This window comes from Osmia lignaria, chromosome 9 (genome assembly GCF_051020975.1).
Source record: "Osmia lignaria lignaria isolate PbOS001 chromosome 9, iyOsmLign1, whole genome shotgun sequence".
In the NCBI taxonomy this organism is placed as follows: domain Eukaryota; kingdom Metazoa; phylum Arthropoda; class Insecta; order Hymenoptera; family Megachilidae; genus Osmia; species Osmia lignaria.
The window spans coordinates 5,914,209-5,936,540 of NC_135040.1; the positions used below are offsets into that span (position 1 = coordinate 5,914,209).

Genomic DNA, 22,332 nt, shown 5'->3' on the forward strand with positions numbered 1-22,332 from the left:
ATAAATACATATGTATATTAATATTATATTGTATATACATGCTGCATTTATTAACAATTAAAGTCTATTTCAACTTTATATCTTTTTTTTTAAAATAAATGTTACAGTTTATGTCTAGTCCTTGTGTTCTCGTCTCTAGGGATTATTCTAGGAACTGTCGGTAAAGTTTTCAACCATGAGGCCTTTCCCCATCCGGGGGTGTCTAGGACCCCCATAAATCGTGTCCTTTCGAGAACAAAAGCATGTCCGGTCTTTTTTATATGTAGTTACTGATGTATGTATGTACATAATAAGATAGTGAGAGATGGGTGTTGAATCTTGAGAGGAAATTCGTGAAATTTGATTATTCGAATCATTTAACGAATCACATTGATATTAGTACGTTTGTTTGGGTGGTATTGAACCGTTTATAACAAGCGTACAACACATTCGCCAATGTTGAAATGAAGGAGAAATACGTCATGTATGGCGACTCACGGAAAGTATGCGATAGAGATACGCAGTTCGCCCCGCACGGGCTCTGCATTCCGTCGGATTAATGATCAATGGCTTTATTTGAGAAACGATATACGAATAAAGTGCTGCTAGATGATACAGAAAAGTTGACGAGTGTCATTGAAAATGCAAGAACAATCGACGGACATACGGTACGGCGCACGCTTAACGTGTACATTTTGACATTTGCTCGATAAAAGGTGAAGTTTATATACATCGGGATTTCGCTCCAATCTCATGTCGCTAAATTGAATGAAGGGTACTAACGTTTATTACGTAGACATTCTCGATCCTTCTTTTTCTTTATGAACCAAATACCTTAATCTATTTCAATTTTTCTTGGAACCAACTTATTGCACCTATATCCAAAAATTTTATATTTGTAAACCATTAATGGAAAATTACTTTTTGTAAATTTAGGAATACGTAATTAAAACACAAAGAGGTCCAATTCCAGAAAAATCTTGGAGAGTTAGCAGGCGTTACAATGACTTTGTACAGCTCAATGGAGCTTTATCTATATCAGGCATTGACCTGGCACTTCCTCCAAAGAAAATTATTGGTAATATGGAACCAGACTTCATAGCTCAACGTCAAGTGGCACTACAGGTATATTGGGGCAGAATAAAAAAGCTAATCATCAAGTACTAGTGTGTCATAATATTGTTATTGTTTTCAGAATTACCTAAACAATATACTAATGAATCCTATATTGGCATCGTCTCTTCCTATGAAAAAATTCTTAGATCCGGATAATTACACTGCACCCTTACATGGTATGATCTAATTATAATAATCAAAGCTGTTTAATGAATGTAATAATGTGATTGAAAGTAAGTTGTATACATGTATAAATACATAACAGATATAGAGAGAAAGTTCTAATTAAATAGTACTGTTATGAATTGTATAATTTTTTGTATGTATTTCATGTAGATTCTCGTAATTTTTTAGAAATAGCGCTGCAACAGGTGTCGCTAGCCCTGCGCAGTGATGCAAATTTTGAAGTTTGTAAGGCCATTCCTGACATGGGCTGGCGGTTGAGGAAGCATTATTATACCGTTAAAAATCGTCAGAATCCGAAGCAAGAATTGCTACTTGCCTGGGTGGAATTTGGCCCTGATAAACATCTACAGGACAAAGATATGCAAGGTGTCTTCAAAAGTTTAGGAACGTTAAAACACAGTTATATAGAACCAATTGTTTATCAACACGTAACAGAAAGTGGAGCGTTAATGATAAGGAACTTTCATCCGACGGGTACATTGCGTGACACTTTGTGCGTAACTAAACCTAAACAACCTTTTATCAAAAAATATGGAAATCCGAAACAAACTAAATCGTTAACAGTGCCTGAAATCGCGATGTATGGTCATCAGGTTAGTATATAAATACCGAGATGATAAATTAAGGTATTCTATAGGAGAAAAGTTTTTATTTTAGATTTTGGAAGCTCTAGGGTTCCTTCACGAGAAAGGCCTACCTTACGGTCATTTGCATACGGGCAATATTCTTCTAACTCAACGATGCGCAAAATTATTCGACATAGAAAATGGTCTCTTAGGCTTGCCTGCGTTTTATCGGCCTTACGTTGTACAAAGACGTAAACTTCACGCTACAGTATGCTGACAACTTTAATGATTCACAAATTTATGAATTTCATATATCAATATGTAATTTCTTTTAACAGACGCAGGTGGATATTTACTCGTTTGGACATGTACTGTATGAAATGGCATTTGGAAGGCCATTGTTAGAGGCAACCTGTTCAGAATTACCACATTGCGATGCAACCCTTAGAAGTCTGCTAGAGGTGATTCTGTCACCCGAAGCTTTGAAACAAGATCTACCAACGATACATCATCTATTGGAACATCCGTTTTTCGAGGGAGCAAGACGCGCCGCAATGGCGGTCGGTTCAATAGAAAAGCCACATTTCAAATTGAGCAGTCATTTGAAGGAAGCACTACAGGAAGCGGTGAACAAAGCAGAACAGAGATTGAAGGACGAACAAAAAGTTGCTAGACATCAGAAAAGGCTTGTCAAAGTTCAAGAAATGATGAGTTCAGAAGAAGAAATGAAGAAACGAAAACAGAAATTAGTGAGTATCGTCTTAAGGTGATATTCAGACATTGAAATTGACCGATGTTTCCTCTTTGTGCAGAAAAAAGAACAGAAGTTAGCACAAGAACAACGATCCGCAAACCAGTTGGGTACAAATGGAATGAAACACGTGAACGGCAAGAGTCCGGAGCGTTCAGAAAGTCCTACAAGTACTTCCACAGCAACTAGCGTTGGCACCTTGACTCCACCATCGCTACGTAAGTATAAAATTATGTAACAATTAAATGCTACTAATAACTAACATTGATCGATCTTTCGAATCTTTACATTAGCTGGACACAAAAGTTGATGGCGCATACTACGTTTATTTCTCTCACGTAGGTCATACCATCACTGAAACATACACGTTCATACATTTTATTTAATTATCGCTTGGATACGTTGTAAATGTATTTCGTAGTAATGCAGTGGCAGTGTCCTATGATTTGGTTTTTGTTCGTGTAGTTATGTAGATGTATTTTGGTTATTTTGTTGTCTGTAGTTACGTAGATGTATATTATTCAATGAGAGTAGGCGTTGTAAGGTGTTATCCAAGCGATTCTGTAAAAATAAAGGAAATTACAATTTATCTAACTTAAGGTTCTGTAGATGGGCCGCACAGTAATGGAGGTCCTGTTAAGGGTGCTGTCCCACCGCCTCCATCGCAACCTATTAACTTGGTTGACAACGTCCCTAAGGTGACCAATGAACGAGCTGCTCTTCTGGGGAGTATTTCTAACTTTAATAAAGCTAGTCTTCGCAAAGTTTCCAATGGATATAATTGAGACAGTAGGATAGGATAATTAAATGAAAAATGCTAAACCAGTCGTTTCAATTGAACAGATATGATACGACCTATACCAAAAAGATGCTATTTTTTCATCAAATAAGCATTCGATGGTGTTTATAATTTTATTTCGATCGCGATACTTGATGGAACTATATGTATTTGAATTCTATAGCATCCTAGTATGTATGTATATATAATGCTCCAAAACCAAGTAGTTATAAATCATGTATTTACAAACAGTTGTGTACAAAATAATCCTATTTATGTATGTTAGTAGCATGAATCGTTGTTAGAATTGAGCAATATTTAAATATTATTTGTTGTTACTTTTATTCCTTGAACACCGTCCAAAGATGGATCCGAAAATGTAAAGAATTTATTAAAATGTGAAAGAATCTTTAGAATGATGTTCTTTTGTACATCATATTTATATATCGTATCACAAAAAAATATCAATTCAACTTCTTATTGACGCTATTGTATTTAAAGCAATTAGAGGAATGGAATTATTTAGAATCATGTGTTATTATTATTTGTGAAAATAATGTATAGTATCTTAATTACGAGTACGGGTAGATATGATTACCTTTATCATTGAAGTTCAATGAAATTCAAATGTTTCGATCCAAGTTTCGCGATCGAACATTTTTAATCAATTTGTTATATCATTCTTGGAAATTTATTCGTGTGAACCTAGATAAAATTCAAACGATAAGTGATAAAATGAGAGTGATGTATACATATACATATATTTAATGTGTACTACACAAATTTTGTCTCGTTGGTATTACATACCGTTCTGTCTATTTAAAGTTTATAGTGTATGTGACGTATTAAAATACAGGTCCTATTCGTTTTGTAATAAAAATGAGTATCGTGTATTGCTTTCATTATATCACTCGTAGAATCAGAATTGTCTGTTTCTGCAAAAAAGAAAAGATGTGCCAAGATACATGCGAACTTTCCATTGGAGAGTAGTAACATCATGACAGTAAACAATGATGTAATCTATTTCTATATGTCAGAAAAAAGAATGAAAAATATATATGTACAAGATTTATCTGTGAATATCGTAAACGAGAACATGTAATATAGTCACACTTTTCATATACAATAATGATTTCAAATGTAATTTGTTGAACTGTCCATGTAAATGCTATTCTGCATTTTAGAGTAATGTAAATATTTCCTTCATCAACAACTGTAACATCAGAATAAAAAAGATCTATCTTTATTGATGACAAAATGTCACTTACATAATTCGAAAATCTTCAGATGTAATAATAAATACATTAGTAAATTAGACTAGTTATTTACGAGAAACGTTACTCTCGCTAATGTGTGACAATTGAAACAATCTGCATGTTTTCTCGAACGAAATACTACGATGTGCAAAATAATTTATTACAACAAAACAATTGTGTAAAAAAAAATAAATATCACATTATACTTTGAATAATAACCCAATACTGAATATAAAATGCAAGAAAATAGTTTTCATGTAGGAAATATTTTACTACTTACAATGAAAATTTAATAAATACAAGATATGCATATCTCTGCAGTATTTTTATCATCGATTGTAAGTATCTTTAATATTATACTGTAAACCCTTATATCAAAAATATACATATACAAATACAGCTGTCTAAACGTGCAATGATAATTATAAATAATGCAGTTTGATTTTGTCTATTTTAGCTGAATAGTTAGACGTTTTCAAAGCTTGATAAAATTGGGATTTAATATCATTCGTTCGATTCAATTTCTTTTCCTTTTAATATAATTGTATTCAAATGATGCGCAGCAGTATAAAATATTTCTTAGTATACGCGTAATAAATTCGGCGGATGTGTAAAATTGTAACATTAATTGTGCAATCACGAAGTATAAATACTATAAAATGATCAAGTCTCGGATGTATAGAAACAAATTGTACGGTAGCACGGTTTAATACTATTTCACGAGCTCCTGTGATTTGTGATTGTGTGTTCAAGTTTTTTCTATGTCGTATATACATTGCTACGTATGCGATGAGGTAATCGCGAAACGTACATGGCATTCTGAATGAAGTTAGCAAGACTCGTATCTAAATTAAACTTTAAGGAAAAGAGCCATACGAGCACAGCGTTTTCTTCAGAAATCCCGAATCATTATTGTCCGATACATGCTATGTTACTAATGCGTCGTTCATAGATGATTGTCTCCAATCAAAAGCTGTGTATCAGAATCGCCTATTGTCAAATAAAAATTAACATTTTATTTTTTGGCAAATTAAAGCTAACTAAGGATGACGATACGGCTTGCCCCTAATTTGATATCACGTAGTTTCATGAAGTTCTTCTGTCACTGTCTTCAGTCTGCAACAGATATTGCACCATTAAGTATTATATTTTATCCAAAATTTTTGCTCTGTATACATGTAAAAGTGAAATTTACTTGAGAAGCTCTGTTTGGATACGATCAGAGATCGCTTTCCTCGCTTCGATTTCGTTCGTTTTCGACGTACGCAATTCTTTTAGTAATTCAGTAAAATCTATGGGGTCACCGTAGTTTATGGTGACCTTATTCTTAATTCTTAATCTATACGGCACTTCGTTAGGAAGAACTTGGTCCATACCAAGGTGATAAATAGGAATCACTAGTGGAGGAACGGGTGATTCGAATATCAACCTGCCAACACCCCACTTCAATCTGCAAAATAAAACAATGTGCCAAGTTTCTATGAATATTTCATGATACGTTGCAATAATTTTATATCGGTGATTAAAATCGAGGAAAATCCAACGACTGACCTCATGTTCTCTTTAAACATATTCACTTTTCCCTCGGGGAAAACGTGAATCCATTCCCCGACAGCCAGCTTTTCGATGCAGAAATTGATCGCTTCTTGGTACACTCCAGCACCTCTGATCACAGGAATGCATTTGCCCAGCATAAACAAGTAGGAATGCCAAGTTTTCGTGAAACAAATGTCGTGCGCGGCGAGCGACCATCGCATCTTACGTGGTTTCAGCAGATACCTCAGGTCCAGTGTCGCTAAATGAGTTCAGAGATTTTTCTGTCTTAAATTCTTTCATTCGATCGCTTTATCGACGTCATTCTGAGGAAGAAAAGATTATATATGTTTCAGGAAAGGGGATTGTCGAGCGTGTCAAAATAATCGACACTATAGATACAACGAACCCAGTTGCATTTGGTTCAAATACATTATAAATGATGCATCGTGACCTTTAACGCGCACTGCATTATTTCGTTCTCACAAAAGAATATACAACGATATAACCGGAAGTAGATTCTGTTGTGCAGATCTTAAGCTTATTAATACTTTTTTCTTCCTTATGTACATTATTATTACTTGAAATACTTTTAAATCAGGGGAAACGACTGAGGTAAACAAGGAATTCTTTGTTTATTAACTTCTTCATCCTGATCGCCAGAATATACTTCCAGTTGTTCCTCGTAGAACGTAACAAACGAAACAGACGCATCTCTGAGAACCTGAAAAAACGCAGTGTCACGTAAGGTTGTCATTCTATTGTTTCAAGTGCACAATCGAACGTCTGTAATAACAAGAGTTGATAGAATAGTGTCGAGTGCTTAACACAGAACGGTTAAGGTGGTCAAACTGTGTTCCCAAGCAGTATGTGGGAACTTACCCCATATTCCAGGATCATCGAAGCAACTATAATGGTTCGATACCGTGATGAGAGGCCTATTTCTTGGTCGACAGTTTAACGCCTGTTCAATGACATGCTTGTTGTACACCGTCGTTTTATTCAGCCATTCTGAAACATCGAAATTAATTGTCATATAATTATTAATAATCTCTTTTCGACTTCTGACTGAGTAGCCTTCGCATTCTAGCAAATACCAGAACTTCAATATAATTCCATTACTTACGCTTCGTTGCCTGTAATAATTGGAACTCGAAGTCCTTGCTATTAGTACCATTAGAGTAATCGTTCTAATAAAAACGACACCAGTTGCGAAACTATCTTGGCAATTTACGTACGTATCACGCGACTTTTACTTTTAAGTGGACATTCAATTTCATGACAAGTTCAACGACCTTTGTACAATGTCATTCAAGGTCGAGAATACATAACGAAACGATAGCAGGTTTGAGTGCCTGCCGAGGAAAGTGACGGTGCAAAATATGCAACATGTTTTGTGATCTTGAATGACCTTGTATGTCCATAATGATGATTCCCGTACAAACCACCAGGTGGCAATTTTGCGAATCCCTATTCTACCTGAGGAATTTTGTTTTTCAAACGGTATTTTATTAAAAGAAAGCAAAAACTATATCAATGCCCACGAATAAAAGATGATGGTCAAAGGAGGAAGGGATAGGTAAGGAGAGGGATGATAGCGTATGTCGACTCTAGTTGACCGACCAATTGAGTAATGCGTTTAATTTCCGAACTTTATTGTATCGTCACTAAGTCAACATCGAGCCGTGCTCGTAAAATCAGTGTACACTGATGAGTACAGTGGTACTCACTGAAAGGTCAGCGTAAGCCAATGGCTGGTTTCCTGGGCCCTTTGTTGGGCAATAATGTGTACGCAATCTTAACTGAAATTAGAAAGACCAATCGCAGAAAATGGCACGATACAGACTTCTATTTCTTTTTTCCTAGAATAGTGTGACATAGCTTGGCTAATCGTGGAGATTAGAAATAAGCATACGTCGATTACGTATTTGCGTGACTTAAAAATACGTAGATAATATTAGAAGATAATATTTCAATTGCTGCGTTTATTGTGTATCTTAAATATGGATAGTTTTGCAATTTATAAATGTTCGATTTGATGTAGCGTCATACCTATCAGTCACGTGTTTTATGATTGCTTCAGTTTTGTTTAAAATATACTTTTCAAAGATGCGCGTCAAATTTGAAAATTGCAACAAGACGGTAGGGCACATTAGAAATGTGCATAATAAGTATTTACAGATAAAATACCTTACATACATTAGTGCAATATAATTTGTCAGATAACTGAAAATGAACAGTAATTAGATTCAAACATATACAATGACGCAAATATTTCAATACATTAAACGTGTACACGTAAGAAGTATGCATTATCTAAAATTTATTGCTTACTTTTTTCCTTGGAACAGACAATGAGATTGAAAGATCATATATACTGATTTTTATTTTAATTGATAAGAAATGATGTGTCTGATAATACTGTATAGTTAACCTATCGGCGCATTTCAAGCATTTTTATCGATATATTTTTCGAATATCGATTTGCATGTATAACTTACATTAAAAAAAAAGATTGCGAGAAAAGATTCTCATTCTCAGTATTATTATAAAATACAATCAAAATATCTTTGGACATCATGCTTAATAAAATTATTATTATAAAGGAAAGATGACTATCAATGTGATTAAATAAGATGATTTCGTGAATTATTTCACTATCACATAAATCAGTATTGTTTTTCCTATTGTAATAATTCGCACGGCTAGCCGCAAAGTAACATTATATTCTCTATGGTAACTTGACGCCTGATTTTTATATTTGTTACTACCTATATACAATATTTAAAAATATAGAACTTTTGCTTGACACAAAAGAGAATATCAATTAAAATTATCTTTAATACACGTGCACAGCAAGGTAGAGGGATAAACAGTACTGATTTTGATTTAAAAACCGGCTAAAACAATTGCTTACATACCTATAAAGATTTTAGAGAAAATCCCTACTGCTGCGAAGGTTATACTGCTTGCGATGTTCCATAGTTTGCTCGGATTTCGAAGCTTCGGTATGATCCATTTGATATCGTATATCATCGTACTGCTTTCCACTGGCTGTGTCCGAGGGAAAAATCGAAGTGCGGTACTTTTTCCGCACGATTGGGAAGCACCTTCCCCGCGAGAAATGGTCTTACTCTTTCGTAACTCACGTCAACCATCTTCGTGCCAACTTCACGCCATATTTCCCGATAAGCGTCACGTGGTTGGGCGAACGTTTCCGAACATAGCCGAATGTTGACGGCTATTGAATCATCCAATTCGAAATTACCGCGCTTCGAACACTTGTTCTCGCTTCGGTTAACGACGTGTAAGCACATCCCGTTACTAAATTGATTACAATCACGCTTTCTGAATAACAATGTAAGTACCACAGATTTAGCTCCCAATTTAAGATTTTTGTATGATTTAAACACCTCGTTATGATGTTCATTAAACATTTGTTAGTTAACATATATTGAATATAACCTCTACTACAAATTTTTCAATACGATGTATAAAACATGAATCGAAAGAAAGTAAAGATATACAATATTTTCAGATATGAAGAACGAAGGATAACACAAGTAACGAAGTGACGAGTATGGAAATGAGAAAAACAAAAGGTATGTACAAGGAAACAGGTGTCAAAAGAATACAACGTAATTCAGCCATTTTGGTACATGTACGATTCAAATGAATATTTTATTTTTCTCTTTTTTTAAGAACGAGAGGAAAGCTACTGAAATAGAAAAATAATAAAGGAAAATCGTCGAATGCAAATGCCTAAGGTTAGTCAAGACGCTTACCTAACACTTCCGATGGTGGTAAATAAATTTATGGGCGTATTACTCTAAACGGTGGTAACGTAGCCTCGTTAGCGCAACTCGAAAATTGCAAGGGATACATTATAATAATCATGGCACGCTTGTAGCCGGCGTAATAGTAAAATGCCTGGGAGATCGAAGATAACCATTCACGGGACGAACGGATGTACAATAAGACACAAATGTCTACGAAGTTGTGCCTCTGGCGGTGACTCTGCACTTGTAATGTCAGCCGAACACCTATCAGAAGCTCTCGCGAAAGAACGCGGGAGGGTTATGAAGGGGAGAGGCATGCACGAGCATCGAATATATGTATTAGAGAGTCTTCGGTTAAGTTCATGCGCTCGAAAGAAAGGATGAAGTACGGGAGCATCGATGGAGGGGAAAAAGAAGGGAAAAGATACAATGATGCGAGCAAAGTCGTAGGCCGCGGGGGAGGGATGAAAGGAGAATGTCCGGTGGCATGTGAAAAGTGGGGGGGCCTGACGCGAGGAGAGAAGCAACCAGTCGAAAGGGTATAGAGTGGGGGAAAAGGGCCTCATCTCAACAGCCAGTCCGATTCGAGTCTCTCGGCTGCGTGTTCCCGTGCCATCGTACATACGAGCTATACTTCCAGTTACAACTGTGGAGAGGATACCTTGAAGCACCATACCGAGACAAGTCGTGTACCATTCGAGAGTCGACCGCAAACTGTCTTCTTCACGTTGTAATTCTTCTCCGACTTGCTTTCGACGAATAACAATAGTGCGTTTTCTATGACAGAAAGGGAGGGTAGGTCGCACCGGTCACAGGGTTATACGCTTTAAGTTTGATGCGATCGATTCAAAGAAAAGTTTCTTCATCATCTTTATTCGACTCTTCTAACCTTGACATTCGACATGACAGATCTAACGGCGATACTAGTGCCACTATCGACGATACGCATGTTTTATGACAAATTTCTCGATCGTTGAACCGTGAACAGTTACCGAATACCGTCAACGTAAAGTGGTGCGCTGTCGATCCTTTTGTGAAACACCCAACTAGACGGCGGTGATGATGCTATAGAAAGAGAAAGAAGGAAGAAAAAAGCGATCAAAAGGAAAGGCAAAAAGGGAATCTCGGTGGGGCAAAGAGAAACAGAGCGAGAGGGAAGAGAGAGCGAGCCGAGTGTTCGGCTTGACTCGAGTGCAGTGTACGGTGATGCTGCGAGGATGCCACCGTCGTCGGTCCTCTCGACACGATATAAGACGGCGAGACGACGGTACCCCGTGATCAGCCGGGGCCCCACGACTTTCTGCCACGACTTCGTGCTGTTACATGCGCGGTGCGGTGCAAGTGGAAGTGCAGGTGCAACTGTGAAGTGGTGCCAGTTCAACGACGACCAGAGGGTACGCAGGGGATATTACGCGGCGCGTAGTGAGCCGCGAGAAGTGATTCGTGTTCGACGATGCGGAACATCCGGAATCGTGTCCATTGAATCGCGAGTGAAGACAGCGTCGTTGGCTACCGTGTCCTCGCGTATGAAGAACGATACGAGTCGCAGGGAAATCGCAGCTGTCTTTAGTACCGGAAGAGGCTACGAGATCGGTGGCGTGCGAGTAACGACATTTAAACAACAAACGGCGAATTCGTGGCCTGCGCTCTCGCAAACCTCGAGGAGCATCTCGAACTATCCCGAGCATCGTAGTTTCAGCATCTCCGCCGTAGAGAGAAAGCAACAGGTACGTGTGTAGTATGCGTTCCGTATTCTTGCTGGTTGCACGTTATACGGTTGCGATGCCAGTTCGTTCGCGCACGAACGTGCGCATGCTCTTGATCGAAGATCTTGCCGTGCACAAGGCAATATACAGCGGGCAACAGTGACTCTGTGTGTATGTACGCGTCTTTCATCGCGGAAGAAGTTCCAGTTCAACCGACTTGAATCTCAAGCTCTTGCATCTGTACCTCGTGCATACACGTCCTGCTACTTTTATGTTCTTTACCTTTGAATCGGCATGACCGTGTAGAATAAATGTAAGATCCTCCACAAAGTTTACTATAGGCACAGTTAATATATTTTCATTTAAAGTATAACTTTAGGTAGTTAGGGAGGTACATTTTAACACTAATTAGAACAAAGTTGCTTTGATCATTTCACGAATTTCAGTCAGCAATTGGACAACGGAAATTTACGACCCTCCTTCGGCAGCTCTTTAGTCGCATTTCGGGAATTCTCTTAACGACAAAGAAAGGCATAAAATGCCTGGATGGAATATCGGTCCTGAAAGCGTATTACGGTTTTACGTAGATTTCAATTAAGATTATTCGTGTTTACTCGGTGGGTAGAAAACGCGTAACCGAAGAGGTCTGCTTAGAACCGCGGTGGACCACCTACTATTTTCGGGGAATGTTAATTGGTCGTTTCACGAATTATAAAACACCGAGGGTAAAGGACTTCGCTACCACGCTTGCTATCGCTTCCATTAACATACCTGTGTGTTCGTTGTGTCGTTGTCGTTGCACGCTAGCGACGCTTAACTTTAACGACGCAAAAAGATACTAATTACAGCAAGCTGCGGACATTTCTTCTGCACCGACCAGACCGTAGCCCACTTTCCTTATTTTCCGTATTTCGTTTAGCCTGGCCGTGGATAGCAATTACGACAACTTAGACTAATTATTGTCCTCTATTTACCCGCCAATGGAAATTGCAATGTTCGTTTGCCAGTATTCCTCTGGTGTTGAGAAATAAATTTCCAGGGTAATGATACATAATAGGATACGATTATAAACGTACGAAATAAAAGCGAGTAGTGGATAACCTTTATAGGTAGACATACTGTACATCCTTTAACCTGTTATCGTAATAATACTTTGCAACTGTATCAGTGGATAAAATGTCACGTACCGTGCACAACTTAATCGTTTTTCTGTCCTTCACGATTTTACAAAGCGTGGCACGTGACAGTCGCAAGACCACGAGCGGCGACCTTGTAGTTCCTGTCACGGTCTTTCATAAAAGTCTGCGCGCGCTTCAGCTTGCCTTATTGTACCTTGGGGGTCGTATAATGGCGTTGTGGTTAAATTTCTCGTTCCTCCTTTTTCTTCTCGTACCAATCTCCGATACGTCTACCGTATGTGGTTGTGATCGACCTTCGACGTTACCCTCTTGTTCGAAAGTATCTCTTTCGTTCCCTTTGGAAATTTTCTTTTCGGTTAATTTCATAATCCCAAGCGGTTTCTCCAGCAATTTTCAATTTCGTTTTATCGACTGTGACCGACCGATGAAAAAAGTAGGAGTAATTTGGGCTAAACGGTGGGATAAGTTATCGACCCGGTTGTAGATCGTATTTTGTTTCGTTTCCGCGCATGCGCGACGGCGCCATTATTATTCGGAGGGAAAATAGTTATTACGCGTTCTCGACGAAGAAGCGAAACAAAAGTGGAACGTTTAAGAATAATCAAGGTGCGAGGAAAAAGAAGGACGAATGATGGAAACTGACCGGTGTAAGTACCTCTGAATTTTTAGTGTAACACAATTTTAAAAAACATGTAATTATGTGGTGTCGCTTAATCGACAACGATCAATGCCACACGAGACATCGATTGCCCGTTAATTACTGGTTGCCTTTATTAATTCGAGCGGGTTGTAATCGCCCATGTTCCCCCCTATTAAATTGGCGCCTTAAATTAATTATTCTCGCGACATAACCTTGTTGTGGCCGGCAGGAAAATGGCGGGCTTCGAACGTTAAAAAGTAACGCAGAGTGTGAGGTTAAAATTTATTCAAGGCATAACAACAAATCATGGGAAACATGTATGGCGACATAAAATAAAAGTAATATCATTCTTGAACACGATGGAAACTGATAACAGCCAGGTTATTAATTCAATTTTCTTCGTTATAGTTTCCATTAAGAAATAGAATTAGGTGCTTTAAAGTTGTTCGTGTAATTACAGGTAGCAAATGAGTCAGAGAACGATACAGTTGTTATTTGTTACAGAATGTTGTCACCCGGACAAGAGGGCCAGCCTAACAGTTACTCGCACGGTAATGTCGTTCTTCAAGGTGCACCCTGTGGTCAGTGTCGAGATTTATGCCCAGCAGGATACGTGCCTCACTTTTGGAGGTAAGTGATCAGAAACATTTCTTATACATTATGCGACTAACCCATCTGTGGTCCGTTGCGGGTCCACTGAAACGAAGCGATGCGATTCGAATTTGGCGCGTTTTTTAAACGAAAACATAAACAGGCGGGTAAGATACCCTTCGATCGCGTTGCTTTTTTATCCCCCGAGCGATAGCGAAATTCTATGATGCGTTTCCAACGAAAGGAAAATCAATGACTCGTGCTGCTATTACCGTTCGAGCTGAGTTATCATTATCCAGCAATACTGAAGTGATTTCAAAAGAAATTACCGATCGCACGATCAATGGCCGTATAAATACTTCTTTATTACTAATAAAACGATCCCGATCTCGACTCACGCGATCCTTTGATTTTCCCCGACTTAGCTGTCAGAAAGCAATAGTAAATTGCACGAACGAACCAGTGAAACTTGGCGAGCTTTATTCCAATAAAACTAAAGAAAATAGATGCTCAAGATGGAAAATTATCACGAACCGAGCCGTGAAGACCGGCGAAGCAAGATATGCTGCCTGGTTGGTCGACCAGTAGATAAAACGAAGAAGCGTGTCGTTTCACAGGGTGACCAATCTTTGCATAACGATACATGTTACGTAAACTGGATTTGATAACGTATAATGTTGTTGGGCTATAAAATGATGTCTCTTGATAAGTGGATGCTTAATTTATGAATCCAAATAAATGGAGAAATAACGCGTGTCATAACAGTACGTATTTAAAATGATTCGAATAATTATTTAATAAAATGAACACTGCGAATATTTTCAAATACCGGTGTACCTCGAGTTACACCCTCAGGGGGGGATTTAAGAATGAAATTATAATCATCTGAAATCTATGTTGCTTCTCTATACGAACACTGAGGAACGTGTTGGAGCCGGAGGAAGAGCATGTTGTGCAAATAACCGAGAGTCGATTTCCGGTGAACCTGAGGGTTGTGGTTGGGGGGGGGGAGCACGAGGAGGGGTCGAAGTGTAACCGTGGCCTTAGGAGCGAAGGCAGGAAGATCGAAAGAGGGCAAAAAGGAAGAAAGTTTCTCGGCTTCGGGTCGTAGGGTCGACTCGTTGTCGGTCTCACGCGAGCCCTGCGTGCAACCAGCACCGCGATGGGCTGTTCCAAGACGAATCGGCTGGCAACCGAGCGAACCGATGAGAAAGAACGAGAGGGCGAGAGGGTACGAGCACCAAAGATGAGACGGTGAGAAGGGGAGAGACGTATGTTGGTCTGTAATTAACATACCGAGGCCCCCCTCGTGTAAACTTGGTCCGTCGCGTCGGTTCGCAGGTTCACAGAGCTTGGGCTGCAGTTTTGCTGCCAATTTTGTTATTCCCTTCGAAAGTTTACCGCTTTCTTTCGTATCTGATTATTGCGTTACGACGAGAGACCGGTACGATTTCAAAAGTACGGCAAAATGCTACTTACGTCGTATCAGTTTCAAGCTTTAAAGTCCGACGAAAACGATCACGTCAATGGCCGGTTCATTGCTGGAACAAAGTAGTTTCCTTGAAGAGGGTGTAGGGAATTCTGGAAGCTTGAAAAATACGGTATCAGCGACGTGAAAGAACCGATCGAGGTCGACCGGATCCCAATAATGGAGTATCGATCAAAGTCCGGTGGAATCAAAGGATTAAAGCTTATCTCACACTCTGTCGTCCAGTGGAAACGATCAAAGCCGGCTTTCCAACAAAGTCTCTATCCGCGCGTTTATCATCCCGCTACCTATTTCTCGTAATCCAATGCTCAATCTGATATTTCATCGAAAAACTAATTTTATTTCTTCTAAGAAGATATGAAAATATTAGAAAAATAATGTTTAGTTGGTGGATATCTAAGAGCCGCGCAAAGTTGCTGGATAATTGCCAATAAACGCGAAGAAAGTTGATCGGACAACTTCCACTCTACGTTAGAGAAAGAGAACGAATGAATTTCTTCTCAGCGTTTGATTATCGACTGCTGGAAAAAGCTTTGAGCATAACTCGTGGCGTGAACACGTGTTTCTTATTGGGATTGCTAGAGATCTTATTATCAAAAGCCGTGTAGCCAATTTAGCAGGCTAGCAGAGAGGCAGCCTTTAAAGTTTAGTTAGCATTTAACCGTACAATGAAGATCGGTAACCGAGATACGAGTGAACTTTCTATTCCCATTTCGGTATCTGACCGATGCATCCCTTGTATCCCCTGCTTTTCACTTTATTAGAGTATCGCGGTTAATTAATGTCCAGTTCGTGTGCCTCTAAATCATGAAGCTACCTATGGGAGGATCCTTGTTACGTTTACGGGTTGTTTCTGTTATCTTTAGAAAGCAATAATCGCTTTGGTTTTAGTAATAATTTAGTAGGGCCTTTTTAAAAAACGGGGAATTATCGATAGGGGCGCACAGGTGCATTAGCCGTTCCCAAAAAGGAATTACGCGGGCGGGAAATTATCGAGCTGCTACGTGTGACACTGTATAAAGTCGCAGGTGACCAAGAGTGTTTGCCACTTTGTTAAAGAGACAACAGTGTGTGTACGGAGCGTAACGTTATGGAATCACGGCCAGCAGTGGCCCATTGTTCCTGGCGAGAGGCTTCATACGCGAGCGTGACCGTGATTAACATCGTTTGCCGCGTCTACGGCAGCAAAGGCAACTCGTTAGGATCATTAAGCTTTCCTACAGGTGTGCGTACACGAGGCTGCGCTGTCGCGCGTCAGCGCGATTTTACAGAACGTATAATCAACTGCAACGATGACGACCGGCCCGGCGTTATGGGCTCCCTTCGTCAATGCTTCGTAGCCTGTCCATAAGGACAGTTTGCGTGTCACACTAAAGTCCGATGAAATACGATTCGTACCTTGCGAAGGACTAAAGAAACGATAACATTCAACTGTACCCTCTATACAGTCCCTTGCGAATCGTCAAACCTGAACGCCGAGTCGTACTATTTATCTGTCGCTGGCAGTTTTAATTTCACCGTTATCAGGACGCCGGTTTCTTGGTAACGAGCGAATTATCTTCGATGGAAAAGGTTGCTCGTTAGGGAAATTTATTCTAAAAAACAGTTGGTCGAGTTCGTCAAAATTAAGGGTTTCTATCCGATGTTCTTTCACGGTTCTTCGCGGTTAATCTTCACCGAATCTCCCTGGTATTTTTATCATCCGGGTTCTTGAACGTTTTCTGGAAGATTATAGTCTGCTGACCATAGTTGATTCTCGTGTTATTATCGAGAGGCGAGATTACGAAGGGAAATAAAAATGGGATATCATGGTCGTTTCCATTTCCTTACCCTTTTCTTTTTGCCAGAATACTGGGAGGAAAGGAACGAGGATGGTTGATGGGCACAGTAGCCGTTCGATAACTCGACGACGCTTTCGTGGAAAATATTGCGCAACGTTTTGAGACTCGGAATGCCTTTCGGAGAGAAAAAGGCTGAAAGTAATTGTTCGACTTGCATCTGGCCAGCGATGCTTGACGAAGACAAACGCTTTTATCCGCTTCTGAAAAAGTATGCCCCTAAAAGTTCAGCCTACCGACGCCGATTTCTTCACGTTCATCGAATCGAGAACAGAAAGGGTTAGAAGAGAAGAAGAATGTCGCTCCGCGTTGCAGGTTTCGTACGGGTCCAGCAAAAACTTGAAGACCTTTGGTTCCTCTTGTCCCGGCACCGTTTGCAACCCGTTCTCTCGCTTGCTAACTCGTTCTTCTTTCGAAGTATCCCTGAAACAGATCTCTGAGTTTCACTTGTCGTTATATCCTTCTTTTTATCATTTCTTTTTTCCTATCTATATGCATATGTATTCTTTGTCATTGATAACTAAGTTCGATGTGAATCGGTTCGATTCGATACACTTCGGCTAACTTCGGCTCAATTCGGTTATATCAGGTTAGGTTAGATTATATATATAGTATAGATTTTGCTATACTTTAATTCGGTTTATTAATTTCATTGAATTTAATTGAATCCCATTCGATTAGTTGCAATAAATTTTCATTAGATTTTAATCCTCTTACTACGCTTTCATAGGCTTAAGTTTACATTGATTTGGTTCGATTGGACGTGCTTCGATTATGTTCGGATCTATTCGTACTATACTTCGGATTAGTTCGACTCGATTCGCTTTAATTCGACACGGTTTGAATTTATTTAACTTTGATTGAATGCATTAATGCAATTTATTGATATGTTTTTATCTTATCGCAATATCATTAATGTTTCTTACATTTAGCTTAAATTAATTAAAATATCAATCTACATAACTCTGTTCAACGATTATCTTAATTTTCCGTTATCGAGAGCGGTTAAACCTTGAGTCTTAGAAAGTTCGACAAAATAGCGTAACGAGAACGATGATGCTTTTGCTCGAAATGATTTTTACGGCTAAGAATCCGGTCGCTTTTTCTGATTCTTTCGGGACCACAATTCTATACCTCGTTCAAGCGACCGTGTCCCGTCGTATCCTGCCTTTTAAGGTACACGGTGACCGCTTCGGAAGCCGCTAATTAGCTTTGCTCGCGTTCGTCTCTCCAACCTTTAATCGCTCTTCACTCGAGTATTATTCAGAGTCGCGCGAGTCGTTCTGGTTTACTTTAAACGAGGTTACTTAGTTTCAATCGACTAACAGGTTCATAGGAGAAAAACTCCGGTCCACAGTGTGTGGGTGTCATACGTCGACCCAGATTTTCAAATTCCTCGAAAAATCAATGATTTCCACCGAGAACGTTCCTTTACGAAGCTGGACGTTCATTAACGAGACAATATTTATAACCTTGTAGCATAGCCCTTCGTTAGAAGAATAATTTATTCACAATATACTTTGATATTCGCTGATCAACACCCAATTATTTGTTCTTCCTTCACGAGAGTTAGATTTAACGCGACGATAAAGTTGGGCATTTTCAAATGCCAAGCCGACGTAAGAATGTGATAAACGCCGTCGTAAAATCGAGCGGTATACCGCTTCAACTCGGTTATAAAATGATCTCAACGAAGCGACAACGAATATATTTTTCGGCCTTTCGTCATCGCCGTCGGGAACTTTCACAATCGGCCGACTTTCCGTAACGTCGTCGATCGATGAAAATGAAGGAAGAATGAACGCGCGTGTAAACACGAGATCGATCCTTTATATTCCATCGTTACACGGAGCTAAGCACTCCTGAGATGTTATTAACAAGTAACAATTAAAAGGAAGCCAAATAGAAAGACGGAGAGAGCGGCGCGTTCGAAAGGAAATCAACGGAGCTATGAAAGGCAGCAGTCAGATTCGCGGAACGACCCGTGGCTGACGGATCATTAAACGAGACAATACGGCTATCTGGTTAAACGGAAGCGTGCTTTTTCATATGTTCATTAGCGCAATGGTTGGCACGGTAGAAATGCGAAGAAAATACAGCCGGATAAAAAAAAAGATTGTCCTGGTCGCGGGCTGACTACGGCAGAGCGCGCAAGGAATGCGACAAAACCCGATTTTGCGAAGTTTTTCGTGTCGTTACACGACTGATAATCGAGGAAAGCGATTTCGTTGGAATCATTGGCTCGTTGCCACTCGGTCGCGTCCTCTTCCCTAACCTCCCTCGTTCCCGCGCCTTTTATCAAATATTTACCCTGGTGTTGTTAGCCGAAAATCATCGCTTTCGAAAAAGGCAGCCTTTTTATCGCGCAAACCGACGATAATTTCTTCAAAGTTTAATTTGGGATCTATATAACTGGTCGCCATCGTCTCTTGGACTCTCAGAGCCATAAACTACCGATCAACGTTACCGATCTATCGAGAAGATCAAAGGAAATTGGGTTGTACATAGGTAATGGATAGCGAACGCGGGTCCAAGATGGAAATGGTAGTTACCGGGAGACAGAGGGCAGCACGATCGTCGGGCAATATGCAGTAAAACAGAAATGCAACAATGCGAGGCTACCCCTGCTGGTGCCTCGCACCGGATGTATGGGGTGTCTCGTTAATCAAGAGAGGCTCGACTATCGCCCGCGGCCTATAGGGTGGAAAATGGGAGATGCACCGAGGGTGACCGGTGTTTAACGCTTGACAAACGACCGTGGAGGTACGCGGTCGCGTAAACAACGTGTCGAGTAACGAAGCTGGTACGCGACAAGTTTGCAAAAACCCGTAAATCTGCCTATTAAACGCGATTAACGATTTCGAGAAGGTACCGGCACGTGATGTCACGCTGACGATCGCGCTCCAACCGGATGGGGTATGTACTGCAAAGTTTTTTGCGGTCCTCATTTGGTAGGGCGGAATGGGAAGGTTGTTTTGGAATTTTTGTGAATTATGTCCTCTGATGGTTATATAAATTAACACCTCGGTTTAGGTGATTCCTCTTCCAGGTCTGTGTTTTTTAAGAGATCTTGTATGAATTGAAATACTTCTATGTTTTTACAAAGCAACAGCCATGGAGCACTCTTCGTCTAATCCAGCTGTGACGTTGTCGCGCGGTTTTTTTATAACAGAGAAAAACGTCTGGCCAGTGCCACTATTTTCTCTGTTACCCGTTTCCACACGTTTCTCGCTTGACGCTACTCTTTGTTGCTCCGCTGTGTTTCCCCGACTGACAAATTGCCGCGCGAACAGCATGTCCTCGTTTCTGTCGGTTCACGCCGCCGCGATGTTCACGGGGAACACGTGAAATTGCTCGAAAACAAGTGGAACGTCAGCGAACGACTTTCTTTCTCGATTGTGTTGTGCCCGTCACTGAATGGATTCGACGTTAACGCAGCGTGAATCGTATTGGTTTTTCGTCAACCGAAACAACTCGGAGACGTCGTTATTCTCTTTTTGCGCCACGCGCCCTGCCGCTTCTTCTTCTGGTAATAGTAGCGAAAGAAAAGGAAATTCTGCTTGTACGTATCTCGAGAGATAAGAACTTTATTCTGCAGAGCGGAAGGTATGCCCACTTTAGGATTAAAAGCGTGCTAACCTTCCGCGACATATCCTGGTCATTGATTCGTTACTTTTACGCAGTGCTAATCGATCCTCGATGGAATCGATAAGCAAATTCTCTGTTTACAGCAGCAGCATCGCGCGACACATGGACTATGATTCTGGGGGGAAAAAGGAAGTTTGTGCGGTGGATAGGTGCAGGTTTCCTAAGGAAGGGTAGCGATAAAAGGGGTAGCAGGGAGAAAAGGTAATAAGGAGAATCGAGGCGTAAGAATCGTCTGTTGGACGCAGAGTATTCACGGTCCACGGTTGAGAGCGAGACGGGGAGGGTGGGAATTAAATGGGGCGGACTCTTGATTAGTTTGGTCGTCCACCCCAGAACACTTCCACGTTTAATCCAGCATTATGAATATTTTCTCCTTACCCTGCACTTCCTGCACCAAGAAGGAACATTATTTTTATCACGTGTGGAGAGACACTGGAACACCCTTGTGTCCCATCTTGGGACGACTTTTATTGTCCCGTCTTGTAGTGAAGCTGGTAGTACCAGTCTTGGTACCTTCCAGGCGAATGTAGGGGGACATGGTATTAGCATTGTCGTGACTGTATCCCAGTCATGGGGGTTAATCTGAAATTTTAACCTCCACCCTATCATGATAATCCTCGAGCTTCTGCATTCCATCAGAGACAAGAATTACGAACAGAGATCTTCTCCCAAGTTTCTCCAGCGAAATTCGTCGGTCGCTTGGTTTTCGCTTCAAAGAGGAAGTCGGAGGCTGCGAGAGCTTTAAATAAGTTTGCTCGTCTCTCGCGTTAAGTCACGGTTGGCAAGGGTTAAAATCCGGTCGCGCCTGAGATGTCGGCGCGTCGCGAAGAAAATCGCGCGGATAGACGTCGACGGAGAAGAGTCCTGGGTCGTTTTACGAGTCGACCCGCGTCGCCTTCTCCGTTCCGTCGATCCTTCGTACCGGAATGAATCTTTTGCTGGGTAATTAGGCAGATTACTTTCCGGAGTCGTTCGAGTCCCGGTTTCTTACTCTAACCGTAGTATATATTTCGACCGCGTCCGCCCGTTGGTTGGGCTGTGAGAGTTGGTGCTGCCGCATGGGGTGGAGGACAATTAAAGGAAGAAATTCTTTGGCCCCCGATTGGCGGGGTCGAGGGAGAAGAAGGGCGAGATAGAGGCGATGGCGTTTCGCCGGGCGAGACTGTGCGGCCGATTCGAGCGGAGCTTAAATTCACCGCAGGGCTAATCGAGCAAAAGACGCGTTTCTAGCGGAAGTAATGTTGCACTTAAAGACCTCCAACTCCCTGGGCTGGCTCCCGACTTCTAGAAACGCTGCCATGATTACCGAAAATATCGCGACAGTCGGGTTGGAAAGG

At 40.4% G+C, this 22,332-nt stretch overlaps 3 protein-coding genes across 7 annotated transcripts in view; 2 read left to right on the forward strand and 1 right to left on the reverse strand.

The window, feature by feature from the left end:
* The first annotated feature begins 255 nt into the window (after positions 1–255).
* Positions 256–4,867, forward strand: LOC117603700 (PX domain-containing protein kinase-like protein). Of its 4 annotated transcripts, none has more exons than XM_076690028.1 (8): positions 256–647; positions 916–1,104; positions 1,175–1,271; positions 1,432–1,874; positions 1,939–2,115; positions 2,186–2,596; positions 2,660–2,816; positions 3,208–4,867. In XM_076690028.1, exons 1-8 carry the CDS (start codon positions 546–548, stop codon positions 3,381–3,383), a joined length of 1,752 nt encoding a protein of 583 aa, XP_076546143.1. In that variant the 5' UTR covers positions 256–545; the 3' UTR covers positions 3,384–4,867. The 4 variants fall into 4 exon arrangements, with proteins under 4 accessions (XP_076546143.1, XP_076546144.1, XP_076546142.1 ...); XM_076690029.1 differs by lacking the exon at positions 3,208–4,867 and adding an exon at positions 2,892–3,165; XM_076690027.1 differs by having other exon boundaries at positions 257–647; positions 3,199–4,867.
* Taz (tafazzin, phospholipid-lysophospholipid transacylase) lies at positions 4,598–9,444 on the reverse strand. Its single transcript, XM_034323395.2, has 5 exons — positions 9,087–9,444; positions 7,048–7,176; positions 6,184–6,427; positions 5,828–6,082; positions 4,598–5,748 (listed from the first exon to the last, which is right to left on the reverse strand). Exons 1-5 carry the CDS (start codon positions 9,199–9,201, stop codon positions 5,709–5,711), a joined length of 783 nt encoding a protein of 260 aa, XP_034179286.1. The 5' UTR covers positions 9,202–9,444; the 3' UTR covers positions 4,598–5,708.
* A 990-nt stretch (positions 9,445–10,434) lies between these two features.
* The window catches only part of LOC117603625 (uncharacterized), a 68,980-nt gene continuing 57,082 nt past the window's right edge, over positions 10,435–22,332 (forward strand). Inside the window, exons 1-2 of one of the 2 annotated variants that reach the window (XM_034322964.2) lie at positions 10,435–11,671; positions 13,934–14,059. In XM_034322964.2, the coding sequence (XP_034178855.2) occupies positions 13,935–14,059 (125 nt within the window). In that variant the 5' untranslated portion in view covers positions 10,435–11,671; position 13,934. Of the gene's footprint in view, positions 11,672–12,797; positions 13,437–13,933; positions 14,060–22,332 lie in introns of those variants that run through there. The other variant, XM_034322972.2, reaches the window with a different exon arrangement.